The sequence below is a fragment of the Cryptomeria japonica genome, chromosome 2 (assembly GCF_030272615.1).
Source record: "Cryptomeria japonica chromosome 2, Sugi_1.0, whole genome shotgun sequence".
In the NCBI taxonomy this organism is placed as follows: Eukaryota; Viridiplantae; Streptophyta; class Pinopsida; order Cupressales; family Cupressaceae; genus Cryptomeria; species Cryptomeria japonica.
In genome coordinates, this window is record NC_081406.1 from 187,923,117 (window position 1) to 187,940,372 (window position 17,256).

General features: G+C 36.0%; 1 protein-coding gene across 2 annotated transcripts in view; it reads left to right on the top strand.

Moving 5' to 3' along the window:
- Window positions 1–17,256, top strand: part of LOC131029046 (DExH-box ATP-dependent RNA helicase DExH10) — a 119,731-nt gene that overhangs the window by 72,736 nt on the left and 29,739 nt on the right. Inside the window, exon 16 of one of the 2 annotated variants that reach the window (XM_057959444.2) lies at window positions 6,853–6,919. The exons of the other annotated variant lie outside the window; for it this stretch is intronic. Coding sequence (XP_057815427.1) covers window positions 6,853–6,888 — 36 coding nt within the window. The 3' untranslated portion in view covers window positions 6,889–6,919. The remainder of the gene's footprint in view (window positions 1–6,852; window positions 6,920–17,256) is intronic. 2 annotated transcript variants of the gene reach the window in all.

Below are 17,256 nucleotides of genomic sequence, written 5' to 3' on the forward strand. Positions count from 1 at the left end.
AACCGCTATCGATCGGTAGTGTTGCTACCAACCGATGGCAGTCCTACCGACCCGTAGCACTGCTACTCCGTAGCGGTGCTGCCGACCGGTAGTTCTGCTACCTACGGGTAGCAAACACTATTGACCCACGTGATGAGGCAAGCCCATCACGGGAGCGGTAAAGTCTACGAAACAAACAAAAACACATGCCTCCAAGGCATTAAAATCAACAAGTCACAAATCAATAACCACAAAGAACATTCCATTTCCAGAATTATTTCATGGGCACACACATATAGTGCCAATTTCCAAAATTTCAAGGAAAAGTTTACCAGCAAGCTAGATGGTGAAATAAACACACTGGAAAGAATAACTAGCCAATTCTTGATTGTATAGAAACAAGGATGCACCCAACAAACCCAATCTAAAATTCTTTCTTTCAAAAGAAGAGGTAAATCAAGAAGTTGTTTGCTATGAACAAATAACACACAACAAAGAAGAAATGAGCAATTCCTTTCCTGAATGCAACCATATGCTAATAGCATCACAAAATCAACTATATCAGGTAGTCTTTCTTCCATTTCAACATTCCAAAAAGAATCTACAGGCAAATTGCATTTTCGAATCACGTAGGAAGAAAACTGAAATATACAAAATCAAATCAAAACATCAGAATAGATTATCCAACCTAAAGCAAAGGCAAGCAAAGAGATGAAGAAAATCCAGTCTTGCAACCAGGTCGAATTTCGAGCTCCTCCAGGAAGTTTCTCCATAATTTTCTCCTTCTCTCAAAATTGCTCTTCTTCTCTTGCCGTGAATGCCCAGAATGGATGCCCAAAATATCTTTTAACCTAAGCTTCTAGTTTGAAAGTTATTTCATCCAATCAGATTTAAATATTTTAAAACTAAAAGGCAATCAGATTTATTTCTTTCCCAAAACTAATAATTCTTTCCAATGATTAAATAAAAAATGCCAAATGGAAAAATAACAAGGGAAGCTTTTATTTATTTCTTTTTCTATAAATACTTCCTTCAACATAAGCATTTAACCTTTTTAAATGGCTAGGCAATTTATTTATTTCACAAAAATATCAATGCAACTTTACACAATACATTAAGCCATTTAACTACTTAATCTAGCAATTCATCAATTTAATAAATCAATAATCACAGAGCATATTAATTAAATGATTACACCAACACAAGATAAAAATCATCCATTTAAGTGAAATAACCATTTAAATAAACGGAAACACGCAAAACCAAGACAGATCAAATGACGACTCTCAAATGACCAAATCAAGGCACCATGATACGCATAACAGCCAGACAGGGAAACACAACTGACTGACAACACTCATACGAGTGTAACTGCGGGTCAAGATGGGGTACCACAACTATCTCCTCCACTCCCATCAGATATATCAGGCATGCTCAGACCTGTGAAACCAGGTGGAGTCAATACCCGACACTTACCCAGTACTAGTACCTGCAATGTCTTGCACCAAAGAACCACACGTGCATATAGACCTATATATATATATATATATACAGACATGACACGCACACCGATGAAGGAGAATCATGACGTTCCCTGTCTCACTAGAGTGAGTGAAGGAAAATCATCCCCTCGCATCCCAATACACTTGCAAACACGCAACATATAAATAACGAATCACAATATAAGGGAAAAGTGTCAGTCCATGATAAAGATCCATAAAATAACATTATTCATAAGCACTGAGATACTGCATAAAATCATACACCATAAATCCGGATAAAACATGAAATAACATCGCATAATATCCGAGTCAAAATACAATAATGTTCCATAGAATAGTCACTGAAGTAACTTAAAACATACAAAAGAGGCTGATTGAGGAGGGGTACTTCATTCTATATATACCATCCTCTTCATCACAAAACATTAATTAGGTTGGCTAGAACAAAGGACAAACATGAGTCCTATCAAGTTGGCCACCGAAGCACAATTGTGGTGAAAGTGGTTCAATCGAAGAGATAGAGAGGACCTAAAACATCATATAACATCTCTCTAAGCGGCAACAAATATAACACACGCTAGCATACATCCTCCAAAGTCAGCAACAAGGTAACATGTAGATAAATCATGTAACACATAACTAGTCGACTCGAAAACATATCTTTCAAGAGAATTAACCATTGTTCCACAGCCATTGGGGATGGCGGGATGAGTTTCTAGGACAGGGGGACAAAGGGCCAAAGTTTGGGGACGACGAGGTGATGTTGGTGGGGTGGTTCTGATATACATATAGTACTTGAAAAACTAGTTATGAAAAGATGTATAAGAATTATATTTCAAATGAAACTTTGGCAAATTAGTAAAATAACAAAATTGCAAATACTAAATAGTAAATACTAAGATTTTTTGAATACTAAATAAAATTTGACAAATGAAATTGTCAAATTGGAGATTTATATTATATCGAAAATATGATATATGATCATGATTCATCATTGGCTTATTACTTGCTTAGAATTATAGTTTGATGTGGGTTTGGGGGCAACACCAAAACGAGGTTGAGGGTAGCACCCTTGGCATGGGTCTAGGTAAGAGAGTGAGATGTAGAGATAGGTCTAGATCTTGGGAAAAAGAGAAGAGAGTGAGATAGAGAGAGGTCAAGAGAGGGGTTAGAGGATGAGACTGGCTTGAAGACAAGGATGCCATTCTTACAAATTTTCCACCATTTTTGCTTAGGGTTCAAATTTCTAAGTTGGGGCTATGAGAGACTCTTAGGCGTCCTTGAGACGGCCAAGAGACTCCCAGGAGTCCTTGAGACATTTGGGTGTCCTCGGCGTCTCTAGACGTTCTGGTGGCAGTGGTGGGACAATGAGGGATGCCTCGTCCTCGACTCCTCGTCCCGAAGATGTCCTCGTCTCAGAAATGCGAGGGTTGGGGGGGGGAACACGTCCCCGTGGTTCATTGGAATTAATCCAATGCGGATCCCCATACGCCAAAATAGAACGCAAATACGACACAATATAATCTGCAAAGCAAGCAGAGACACCGAAGGATACACTACAAGTAAGAGAACAAATCGTGATGGCCAAAGCAAAGCAATTACAAACAACTAACATCAAACACAATGACACCAGACAGACCATCTAAAATCATGCCAAGCACATTAGGATGTTCCTTGAACATCCAACAACATTTCCATATACTTCTTTATCATTGTCATGAACAAAACAACATTATCAACTCTTGCAAACCACATCAACACTTGAAACTTGAATTGAGACACAACATAAACTTTACATTACATGTCTTCCAAGCTGTAGCACCAGAAACATCAATGCAAAGAAATGTAGAGCATTTTCCAGACCAATCTTGACAGATAACCAGATTACTAACAAACTGCAATTGCCAACCACAGTAGTTGTAGCACTAGGGCTTGAAAAGATAGGAGTGCAATGTCCACAAAGCATACACATTATGTTCAAATCCACAAGACCAAATCATTAAGTGTGAAGTAATGCATAGCATTCTTCAAAGATGTTGTCAGCATACATTCCTGCAACTACTTGCACCATCAATCTTCCAAGGACTAGAATGTCTTGAAAGTATCATAAATTGTCACCCTGTAGCATACACAAGGTCATCATAGTCGTACCCACTTTATTGCTTGTTAAAATATTCAATGTTATTAAACAATAGAGCGAGACCTCTATATAAAAAATTTACAAGAGACGATGTTTCTAAAAGAAACAATCGTAAACAAAAGCTGAAAATAGAAACTAACTAAAGATGACCAAGATGACTAAGATGAGTAAGATGACCTTTAAAGAAACATTACAATATTCTAATACCCTCCCTTAATGGTCATCGTTCTAACTACCCAAAGAAAAATAGAGAAGGTTGGCTCTTTCTTAAAACGTTTTACGACATGAACCTTCCACTGACCCTGTCACTGAGATGAGCCTACCACTGACCCTCCCAAAATCTGGAGAACTTCCGGATAACACAAATCGTCCACAAACTTTTGCAAATGAGCATGACACCCTAAACAGATTGCAAGAAGCCATGATTTTGAGGAAAAAATTGTCAAACCTAGAAACTGAAGTTTACAAAGCATTGTTTTTTTGGAAAAAAAGGGTAAAAACCCTAAGACAAGAACACCTGTACACATGAATTTTGAGGACAAAATCATGCAAAATCTAGAATCCCATGCAAACATCACAAATTACAACATGATTTTTGAGAAAAATTGATCGAAATCGAACATGATTTTGAGATGAAAAATCGATCAAAACCCAAGACACAAAATCCGAGACATGGATCAAAATACAAAACTTCATTTTGAGGAAACAACAGTAAAACCCAAAAGAACTTTTAAGGATAGAAATTAGAAAAACCCTCCTAGAATTTTTTAAGGAGAAAAATATACTAAAACCCATTAGAAATTTTTTAAGGGAAAAAATTTATTAAAACTCACCAATAATTTTTTAAGGGCAAAATTATAAACCCAACAGAACATCTCTAGTTGACCAAACAAAGAGGCAGATTTCGTGCCCTAGTCACATTGTTGCAGTGAGATAAAGACACTAAACAAAGCCCGACTCCACGAAGCCCTAGACCGCAAGTATAGAGGATTGCAGATTTGAAACACCATTGTCGCAAATAGAAACCAAAAATCTGTGGGCACAAAGAAAACAACACAAAAAACGTAGCACCCAAACTGCCCACGAACACAGGTCCACGAGCCCACAAAAATGTCGAATTATAGCTCCAAATTAGCCCACGAAACTTTGCAAAGATTTCAACAAAACCTCCAATGATTCATAAAAAACCGAAAAAACAAATTTCTGGAAAAAAATTCCAGATAAGAAGAGGTTACAAATTTTTTGAGAAAAAATTCCCCAAATTTATGAAATCCCATTGACTTGTTTTGATACCATGTTAAAATATCCGATGTTATTAAGCAATAGAGCAAGAGCTCTATATAAAGAATTTACAAGAGATGATGTTTCTAAAAGAAACAATCGTAAACAAAAGTTGAAAAATAGAAACTAACTAAACACGATTAAGATGACTAAGATGACCATTAAGGAAACATTACAATATTCTAATATTGCCATGCTTGTAATCCTCATCTCAATGCATCTGATCCTCATCTTAATATTCCTCATCTCAATGCATCTAATTCTCATTTTAATATGAGATGATCATTATACCATTAATATTATCATGCTGATTGTAGACATCAGACACCAAGAAGGTGGACATCCACAAGACAGAGCATCTGCAACCAAAATCTATCTAACAACTATATCCCTAATCTTCATTACAGAGATATCATCAATGACAACAGACTAGCTGCAGGTTGACATCAATGACAACAACACTACAAGTGCCAATAGGCACTTGTTGATGGAAGATGCCCCAAGCATCAAAGATCAAGGATTGATTGATTAACAACGTTGTTGAGGTGGGAATGATATGTCTCAAAAACCATGTGAGGATGTTTGGAGAAGCTTCAAAGTATGGATTTGGATGGATTTAGGATTGAATGGATAATGATATGTTGGTGCACCCTCAAGAGGATGAGCAGGTTTGAAGAACATAGGTGTGCTCTTGAAATGGATGAAGCTGAAATTAGTAAAAGGATAAATAGGTGTGGATTTCTTGGGGATGATAGATTTATTAGATGAGGTTATTTTATTATGGCTTATGATAGTAGAAATGGAAATGGAGAATTATGAGATTTTCTTTGAGTACTTTTGTGCATAGGTAGACATTGGGAATCTACAAAGAGATTCCAATATGTTTGAGGAACAATTTTTATTTTGCATATAATTTATGCATCATGATATAATTGATCACGTTGACAATGCGCTATATGTGTAGAAAACTAACTTGAAACAATAAATCAAAAGATAAAAGAAAACAAAGAAAATAATAAAGACACAGATAAGTGCAGGTAAACACAACAAATGAATGAAGAGCAACAATAAAGATAAAAGCAAAAACATGACTCGTGTCCAATTTTTTATATCATTGAGATGCAACATAGTATAAAGAACTATGGTGTCCTTGGAGGAAGTATGTTGTGGGAAGTAAGGCAAACTTTTTTTTTTTTTTTCAATTTTTTAATTTTATCATAAATACAAAGAAAAACAACAAGAGACACAAAAACAAGGAAGAAAACATGCATGAAACATATAGAGACTAGACAAACAATATTTTTCCCTCCAATCAAGTGAAAGGCTAACATTTGATTGATTTGAGGACAAAGATAATACTCTTGATATTGGAATGATATATCTAGCGAACAATGTGAGGATTGGGAATGATATATCTTGATGATGATGATTAGTTGCTTTTAACAAGGTTTGTATTTTAGCAAGACCGAGGATAAAGCTTATGAAACCCTTCTATTGGATATGCATTGGGTTGCATTGCTATATTTAGTAAGATTGTTCAATGACGTTGTTTGTGTGGTGTGTGGATAATTAGGAGCTTTGACTTGATGGATTGGATACATAGTTAAGCTAGACTTAGATTGGATTTGGAGGTATTTGGTTATGTGGATTAGATACTAGGTTGGGAATCCCTATCTTTAAGCTTTGATTTGGAATGTAGGATTGTAGGTCTTGTGTCTGGCTTAAATGTATTGTGTGGTATGTTTAGTATTTGCCAATTTCAAATTTATAATGAGAACGCTTGTTCTAGAGAAGTAAAACCAATCTCTATGTAGCTGCTACTTCAGTTTATTCACAATAAACAAAAAGTTGATCTGTAAAAATGCGGAACGTTGGTGGTAATTACTCTCGTTAATTTTTCTTTGATCTGTAGCAGACAATCTTATCCCTTTAATGCCACTGCTGAATCAGGCTATATTTCTATCACTGTCATATTTTGGATCATGAAGATGACGACATGATGAGGCCCTTACCTAAAGTAGATAACTAAACTTTATGTTTTCTTTGACAAAAATAATTTATTACTGTCGAGAAATGTATGAGAGTCTACGGTGTTTACATAGTTTTTCAAATTTCAAGTCATAATCTCTTTCTTTCACATGCAAAAAATGCAAGAATTATAGAGTTGTTCCTTCACCTCATATGATGCATTCACTTGAAATTTTATATTACCATATTCTTAATTCCACTGCTGAATCAGGCTATATTTCTATCATTGTCATATTTTGGATCACAAATATGACGACATGATGAGACCCTTACGTAAAGTAGATCACTGAACTTTGTGTTTTTCTTGACGAAAAATAATTGGTTACTGTCAAGAAATGTACGAGTCTTTGGGTTTTACATATTTTTTTCAAATTTCAAGTCATAATGTCTCTCTTTCACATCCAAAAAATGCGAGAATTATAGATTTGTTCCTTCACCTCATGTGATGCATTCACTTGAAATTTTATATCACCATATTATATATATTCAGCATGAAGTTTCCTGTACTCGTACTTCCAAAATATAAAATAAAAAATATTCAAAGCATTGTGCTGCTGCTTTAATCCACTCACCAATTTTTCAAAATTTAAAACAAGATATTTGCAGCTGCTTAAACAAAAAAATAAATATACAGAATTTTTAGGGAGAAATATTACGAGACCTTATCAAAGCAAAATTTGCCAACTGCCTGAAATTGTTGGCATGGGGCATGATTTTGAATTATGTTTCCACTGACTAAAGCTGCCGCTTCAATTTATTCACAATAAATCTGGTTTGCTATATTTTAGAAAACTGCCAGGGATAGAGAATAGACTGCCAAAATTCCAATTCTGGTATGATGTGGGAATGCAGGGTTCACTGCTAAGGGCATAAGGAATACATGTTGCTACAAACAATTCTGAGATTCGTTAGAGAAGAAAAATCCTAAATCCGATTCAAAATTGATTTGAGGATTCTGATGCCAACACTTATAAAAGCAAATCTAATCTGCATCCCATCACAGAATAGCCTTCAGCTGTATCCGTTTTGGTTGTGTAAACATTAGCAACTACCAATGGTGGTTGTGTAAACAATGGCAAGCACCAATAGATACAGATTAATATAATAAATGTTGGAAAATTTTGCCTTTGAACAGGTAAGACAAAAGGAAACCACATAAAAAGATAATGGATGCTGCTTATGCTCTTTCAACATTTAATAGAAAATGGAAAGTAAACCATCTTGAAGATGCCCACCCAGCATAACTCTACTCCCATCATATATGGAAGCTATCTCTATAGCCATCAAATACATCTTTATTTGGGAGAAGTTACGGATCCTAGCTTCCAACAGCTATTGCTTAAATCTCCAGACTCAGAAAACTCAGAGTTACCCGGGGACGCGTCCCCAACCTGAAAACCCCCGTCGCCGGCCCGGGGACGTTTCGGGGACTTGGGGACGGCTAGGGGACGTTTCCCCCCGTCCCCAAATTGCCCTATATTTTTAGGGGACGTCCCCGAAACGGGGGGACGCCTGCCCTAGCCTTGTGGGACGTCCGTACGTCCCAGGGACGGCTGGGGACGGCTGGGACGTCCCCAATCCGTCCCGGGGACGGCCAAACGTCCACCTTATCTAAGGCCATTAAAAAATATTAAAAAAATAAAAAAAGTTATATTTTCAATTTTTAATTTTTTTTTTCTAATATAGGCCCCTTATTAATTCAAATTGTTATTAAAAATAAAAAAATTAAAAGATAACATTAATTTAATTCATAATTTTGACAATGAAACTATATGGCAGCAGTGTAGCCTTTGGGCATTTTGACACAGAGATTAGAAAATTGCCCAAAAATCGCCAAACTCGGCGAGTTAATAGAAAAATAACACCCAACACCTTTATGAAAGAATAAGTTTTTTTGGCCTCGTGGGGCGCTGCCCCTTGACCCTGCAAGGGGCGATGCCCCTTGACCCCACCTTGGGGGAGCTGCCCCCAAACCCCCGTTGAAAAATATGGGGGGAAACCGCGTCGATAGAAGTAGGGAAAATTTAACCTCTTTGTTTTGACATTTTGTATGTTATTTCTTTAATATCTATTATGATATGCATATTGACAATGTGAATGAATTGAAATTCTGATTTATGAATGCATAATTGCATATTGTCTATTGAGTATTAACAATGTTGTATGTTCAGAATTTACATTCGAAAATGTCTTCAACTTTTCATAGTATCATACACATGCTATTTCCATGTTTTATTGTTTTCATATGAATATAATGTATGTATGCATGCTTTATCCATGTTTTCATATGAACATTTAGAATTTTGAAATTTTCCTATATTTTAATAGCCATCCCCCGCCGTCCCCAAATTTGGCAAAAAAATTTGCCGTCCCGGAAACGCGTCCCGCCGTCCCCTGCCTTCCCCGTCCCGGAAACTCGGGGTAACATTGAGAAAACTGCATTGAGAAAGGCATTTCAAGAAGTACATGCCACTTGACTGTGAGAGAGGAAAAAGATAAGAAGCCCAGATAGACTTAGCAATAATTTATAACTTCCTTTGCTAAAAGCAATGATGAAAAGGAAAGAACTCAAAACCTGGAAAACAGATCAGAAAATTGATCCTGCAAGTGAAAGGTTAGCTCAACATAGAGTCAGAGTCCCACTAGGCATGCCGAATGTGACATGCAAGATTATAGCGGAAATAAATAAGATTCAAAACAAGTTGGAAAACCAATTATTCGAGGATGTGGATGAGGATAGATGGATTGGATAAGGATAAGATGACTATTATTAGTTTGTTGGATGATTTAATAATTTACTGAATTTTTTAATTTTATTTTCACAAACTGTAAATGTAAATAGACTGTGATGACTTTCAGAACAATCAGAATTCTGAGACAAAGAATTTATACTGTTAGTATTTGATTTAAAGAAATATAAACTGATTTTATTTATGTCTTATCAGTTTGCCTCTGCAGATACGAAGACCAAGCAATTATATCTTCTACGTTCACCACATGTATTGTCTGACGTTATTTCTCATTCAACGAGGGTGGCAGATATATATTACTTGTCTTCATTGGATCGTGCGTCCACAGGGGGTCACGATCCTATGTGGAACCACGTGGTTCCACATAGGGTCGTGACCCCTGTGTGGAGCCACGATCCTTCTACACCAGCGGGATTACTTAACCAAACATAACAATAACAAACTAATGTGTTAGTTTAATACTCACTTACATAAATCTCAATTAAATCGCAAGTATATCAAATCGAATTTCTGGGCGTTAATAACCAGATTAGTTACGACTGAGACTAATTTTAACACTCCCTCTTAGTCTTAGGATTATAGACCTAAAACTTAATTTAGCTCCACACTAATCTCATGATAATTACATCACCTAGGTGTGAAGAATCAACCTGTGATTCTAAGGATATACTCACTTTGATATCCCTGTTTTAAGTATCAGCCTGTGATACTAAGGATATACTCACTTTGATATCCTTGTTATAGTATGTGCACTGACATTAATCCGCTTACATAATGTCTACTATAACTTATGATATTATTGATATTCAAATTGTCTGATTTTCAGTTTATATGATCTTCCAAACATTTATAAGATCGTCACCTTACAATCTTAAAATACAAGTGTTCATTAACTAAAGAATCGTCATCCTTTAGGAATGAACATAGGGAAAGGTTACATACTTCATATACTCAAATATATGACCAAGAAGTTTACATAATTTTAGACATCAATTACATTTTAACCATACCAAGGTACCTCCTGAAGTGATCAATTTTCACTCTTGCTAGGGGTTTGGTGAGAATGTCAGCTGCCTGATATCCTGTATTGACATATTCCAGTCTTATTACCTTTCTCTCTGTCATGTCTCTTACATAGTGATATGGGATCTAAATGTGCTTGGATCTATCATGGAAAACTGGATTCACTGAAAGTTTAATGCAGCTCTGATTGTCACAATGAATGATTGCAGGTTTCAGACTTTCACCAAACAGTCCTACTATCAATTTCCTCAACCATACGGCTTCCTTAGCTGCCATGGTTGCAGCTATATATTCAGCTTTTGTGGAGCTCTGAGCTACGGATGATTGTTTTCTGCAGATCCAAGATACCATAGCTGATCTTAAGCTGAAATAGCATCCTGAAGTGCTCTTCCTGTCTATCACGCTTCCAGCCCAGCCTGAATTAGAGTATCCATGTAGGTTCAATGCAGTGTGTTAATAATGCAGTCCATAGTCCAAGGTACCTTGTAGATATCTCAATATATGCTTTACTGCAACCAAATGTATTTCTTTGGGTTCAACCATGTGTTGGCTGAGTGCATTTACTGCATAACATATATCAGGTCTGGTATTGACTAGGTACATTAATGATCCAATAATCTGTCTGTATAATGTTGGATCTGCAAATTTGGAATCTGCTATAGCTTCTTTTAGTTTATGTAGGTTTGTTTCCATAGGAGATGACATTGGCTTACAATTCATCATTCCAAATCTCTTCAGAATGTAAATGGTGTATTTACCTTGATTTAGATAAATACCATCTGGTTTTTGCCATACTTCTAATCCAAGGAAATAATGGAGTAGACGTAAATCCTTCATCTCAAACTCTGAAGCTAGTTCCTGTTTGCATTTTGCAATGAGATGATCTTCTCCTGTAATTAATAAGTCATCTACATATAATATGAGTATCAACATTTCACCTTTGCTTATTTTGAAATACAAATTTGGATCAGCAATGTTTTTAGAGAAACCTATCTCTAATAAGCAACTGTCAATTCTTTCGTACCATGCTCTGGGAGCTTGTTTTAATCCATACAATGCTTTCTCTAACTTGCATACATGTGTTTTAGCATTATTTACCTCAAATCCCTCAGGTTGCTCTAGATATACTTCTTCTTCAATTGTTCCATTCAAAAATGCAGTTTTTACATCCATTTGATGAACTTTCCATCCTTTAGATGCTGCTATAGCCAGGATTGTTCTGACAGAAGTGTATCGTGCAACAGGTGCAAATGTTTCTTCATAGTCAATTCCTTCCTTCTGTGAGAAGCCTCGAGCAACAAATCTTGCCTTATGTTTTTCTATACTGTCATCAACAACATGCTTAATTTTAAAGAGCTATTTAGAAGATACAAATGATTTTCCTTTAGATCTAGGCACAATTTTCCACACATCATTCTTTAAGATAGATTGATATTCTTCTATCATCGCATCCTTCCATACTTGCTGTTTAAGAGCCTCTCCGGCACTTGAAGGTTCAACATTTATGAGGTTTGTCATTAGAGTAACATAGCTAGAGAACTTTGAAGGTCTTTTGCTTTCTCTAAATGTTCCTCTAGGTGCTGCAAAGGATTCTGCTTCCTGTATTGTTTTAATGGCCCATAGTGGTCTCTTCCTAGGATTTTCTGTTGTAGTGTTCTCAAGTTCCAAGGTGATATCCTTAGGATGCTCCCTCTGAGTTTCAGAAAAAGAATCTTCTTCCAAATTAAGGGAATTAGTTGGGATTTCAGGTGTGATGGAACTCCTTGTTTTTTTAATAGCTATATCTTCCTCAAATATGACATCTCTGCTTAATTCTATTTGTCTTTGACCAGGGATGAATATTCGGTAGGCTTTAGATGTTTCACTATATCCTACAAAAATCCCTTTCTGTCCAGTAGGTTCTAATTTAGTTCTTTTCTCCTTAGGTACATGAATATAAACAGGACATCCAAATATTTTGAGATGGCTAATATCAGGTTTAATTCCAGTAAAGACTTCTTCAGGAGTTTTGTCACCAATATGAGAGTGAGGACATCTGTTTTGAATGTATACAACGGTATTAGTGGCTTCTCCCCAAAGTGCAGTTTCTAGGTTTTGATCTAACAACATAGCCCTTGCCGCTTCTACTATTGTTCTATTTTTTCTTTCAACAACCCCGTTTCATTGAGGATTGTAGGGTACAATGAACTCCCTCTTAATCCCAACATCTTTGCAAAACTCTTTAAATACTTCTGATGTGTATTCCCTACCATCGTTAGTCCTAAGAGTTTTGATTTTCCTACCAGAGTGATTTTCTGTGATATATTTGAACTCTTTAAATTTCCTAAGAATACCTTTAGATTCTTTACTTTTAAGGAAGTAAATCCAAGTTTTCCTAGAAAAATTGTCTACAAAGATTACATAGTATGATGGGTTTCGTAGTGATGGTTCAGACATAGGCCCACATAAGTCAGAGCGAACTAGTTCTAGTACTCCGTTAGTTTTTCTAGAACTGCAAGGAAAAGAGCTTTTAGTGTTTTTCCCTAGTGCACATCCTTTACAAACATCTGAATGAATTGGCTTTAGTTTAGGTAGTCTTGTGACTAATTTCTCCATAGAGGGTAGAGCACGAAAATGTAAGTGCCCTAGTCTTCTATGCCAAATTTCTGCTTGATCCATGACTTCATGAAGTAAGGTTTGATTTGGCTTATTACACAATTCATATAGGTGTCCTTGTCTGTAACCAATCACTTGTGCTCTTTTTAAGGTGGATGTTTTTGGCCATGCCATTACCTTTCCTTTTATGAATGAGACTCTATATCCGTCATCCTCAAGTGCAGAGATAAAGACTAAGTTCCTTTTGATGCCTGGTACAAATAGTACCCCGATGAGTTGGATTGAGATTCCAGACTTCAGTCTGATTGTACATGTCCCGACACCTTTTACAGGATGTGCAGAGTCATCCCCTATTGTTACCTCTTCATTTGATCCCTCTTCCATTGAGTCTAGTAATTCTCTGAATCCGGTGACATGTCTCGACTATCCACTGTCTATCACCCAAGTGTCAGACTTGTTTGAAGCTTGACTTGATAGTGCTGAATATAATACAAACTTCTCAGATTCAAGTTCTGTGTTCTTCTCTACTTTGGCGAATGATGCTTGCTGTTTTACTTTATCAGGACAATTAAATGACGTGTCCATACTGATCACATCTATGACATTGGATTTTTGACATGTCTTACTTATGAAAGCTTTTCCCATGATGGGATTTTCTCTTCTTGAAGTTTCTCTTCTTGCCTTTCTTACGAGAGTTGGTATTCAGAATGTGGAGGTCCTCATCTTTAGTTTTGTGATTTCCCCCTTTCATTTGCCTCGACTCTTCAAGGAGGCAGTCATCCCTTAGTCGATCAAATTCTGTAAATTTATCCCTTGCATTTATGCCTTGTTTGAATGATTCCCAGGATTCAGATAGTCCATCTAGAGTAATCATTGATAGTTCTTGCTTCTCGACATGATAATCAAGTTTTTGCAGTTGATCTCTGAGTGAACCTATCCTCATGAAGTATGAGTTTATTGTTTCACTTTTATTTATACTTATGTGGTTCAACTGTCTTTTTAGAGCTAGGGTTTTGCTCGAATTGTTTATCTCATACGTCGTTTCAAGGGTTTTGAACATTTCATAAGCGTTGTCATATTTTAATATAAGTGGTATTATGTGATCCCTTACTGCATCTATCACGATTTTTACAGCTTTATCATTTCCTTCATTCCACACAGTTTTCTCAAGTTCGTCTGCAGGTTTGGGCTTGTCTTCTTTTATGAATTTGATTACTTTGTTCTCTTTTAATACTATCAGAATTCTGACTTTCCAAGCCACAAAATTTGCTGTTCCTTCGAGTCTGTCCTCGAATCTGATTGTGTTCGCCATTTTAGAAATCTTTGATATGATATGTCAACTTCGCTTTTATTCTATTTGGATCTTAAGTAGTTAGGCTCTGATACCATGTAAATGTAAATAGACTGTGATGACTTTCAGAACAATCAAAATTCTGAGACAAAGAATTTATACTGTTAGTATTTGATTTAAAGAAATATAAACTGATTTTATTTATGTCTTATAAGTTTGCCTCTGCAGATACAAAGACCAAGCAATTATATCTTCTACGTTCACCACGTGTATTGTCTGACGCTATTTCTCATTCGACGAGGGTGGTGGATATATATTACTTGTCTTCATTGGATCGTGCCTCCACAGGGGGTCACGATCTTATGTGGAACCACGTGGTTCCACATAGGGTCGTGACCCCTGTGTGGAGCCACGATTCTTTTACACCGGCGGGATTACTTAACCAAACATAACAATAACAAACTAATGTGTTAGTTTAATACTCACTTACATAAATCTCAATTAAATCGCAAGTATATCAAATCGAATTTCTGGGTGTTAATAACCAGATTAGTTACGACTGAGACTAATTTTAACACAAACAATTAATTAATTTGATTTTTTTTCTTTATTCAATGATTTATTGGGCATTTTGAGCAATTAGATAACCGACTGATTTTATTTGATTGTAATATTTATTAAATTAATTTGCTGATATTTATTTTAATTTGGATATTTGCAGATAATGGATTAATTAATGTTTTTTATGCATCAAGATGGAGTGATGGTAGGAAATGAGCATTAGAGAGATTTCAGTATCTACACCTTGTTCTCCAACCTTGTTCCCTCTTTCAATAGACCCTTCCACTTCACCTCAAAGTTTTGCACAATCCTGTAATCACATTTTCATATCTTTGGCCCATTTTACTTGGTTCTTAAGCAAGCTTGTCATCCTCACCTTTCACTAATAGCTCTGTCTGTTGTGATATATGCACCCTGCCTGCTTTAGGCATGAAATATGAAACCTGTCATGTATGGTTCTTTGTTTTGCATGTTCAACATGTATGCTGCTCCTACTACCTTTGCATGCTGTGACACATTGATCACTTCCTTAACTTTACCTTCTTAAATGTTAATTGTTTGTGTGGTTGTAGATGGACAACGGTCATATTCCATGCTTTGAATTCCCTCTTGGTCATTTGTGTGTCTACTTGTAACCTCATCTTATCTGCATTCATAGCCGGATTGCCCATCAACACAACTATGGTATTCTACATCTCTTGTATCATGTCAGTTGCCTTGTTAGTGTACCTTCCTTGGAGTGCTTGAAAAGTGTCATTTTGATAGGTGAGTTGTGTGGTATTATTTCATGTTCTCCTAGATACAAGTATTCTGTTGTCTGTGTACAACCTGTTGATATTTTTGTATGCACTTCAAACTTAGAATAAAATACTAAAAGTATTCTATTCTCTCTCGATCAAAATCTTTCTAGATGCTAAATTGAATGATCAACCATGATGATTCCAAGGTTTCTATAGTCAGGTCTTGACATGTAAATAGCTCAATTGGTTGATGGGATTGCTGGTAATCCAAGGGGACTTATGTTGAATGTTTGGATGTTGCCGGAACTTAGATTCTAACTACTTGCTAGGAAAATAAAATGGCAAAAGAGATAGGGTTTGAGAATTTAATCTAATCCTGAGAATGTAGGAATGATGGACAATCTTTGGTGAAACTCGACTAAGCTTTGCTTTGACATGCAAAGCACCAACTCCACAAAGCTTAGTGCTATCTTCTAAGGAAAACAAAAATGATGTTCAAATTACTATCAACAAGAAGGATATCATCAAGGCAATGCATATCAAAGTGTGAATAGTAATTGAAGTTAAGTTTATTCAAGAATTCTAGTTGACCACACAAGGCAAATTTACAATCAGCAAATTGCTAGTGGTATGGATATATGACTTTCACCATTGATCATGCACAAAGTTCTTTCTTTCATCTAATTAACATGAAAGCAAATGAATTGAGAAGTAGAGACCATGCAACTTGTTGGAATAACATATCAAATTCACCATAACTTCAATGAAATCATATGCTTTTCACAACAAAGTCTATGCCGCAATCTTTGCCTTCTCCTAATCTAATTTCTATTCTAATTAATAACCATTTTCTATTCTTCTACTATTGTTGACTTGTTATTAATCCCTTACAAATGAGATCTATACAATGAATGGCTCAGATTGATTCACAATCAATGGCCAAGATTACATGATAGAAATCCTAGTTAGGGTTTGTTACAATGTAGTCCTTTTGGCGAATGAGAAAATTACATTTAGGTTCAATATTGAATGTGAACCAATGAAATATGAGGGTAGGTAGCTCAAAGTCCCTGCCTCCGTAGGATGAGTCAGGGGCATTGCATCTAGACATGTTGATGTGGAACCGCTTGATTGGTTGAGGTGCATTGCATCAAGATTGTAAAACATTCCTTCATCATGTAAGTTATCTTTCCTTCATGCTTCCAAGGTTTTGACTTCCTGGTATTGAGATGATTTCTTGATCAACTAAACTTCTTCATGTTGCTATGATGCAATGAAATTTTTGAATGTATCATGCTCCTCTTGTTGTCACCTGCAAAACAAACAAGGAGGCATAAAAAATATATATAATTCATATTTAATTTTA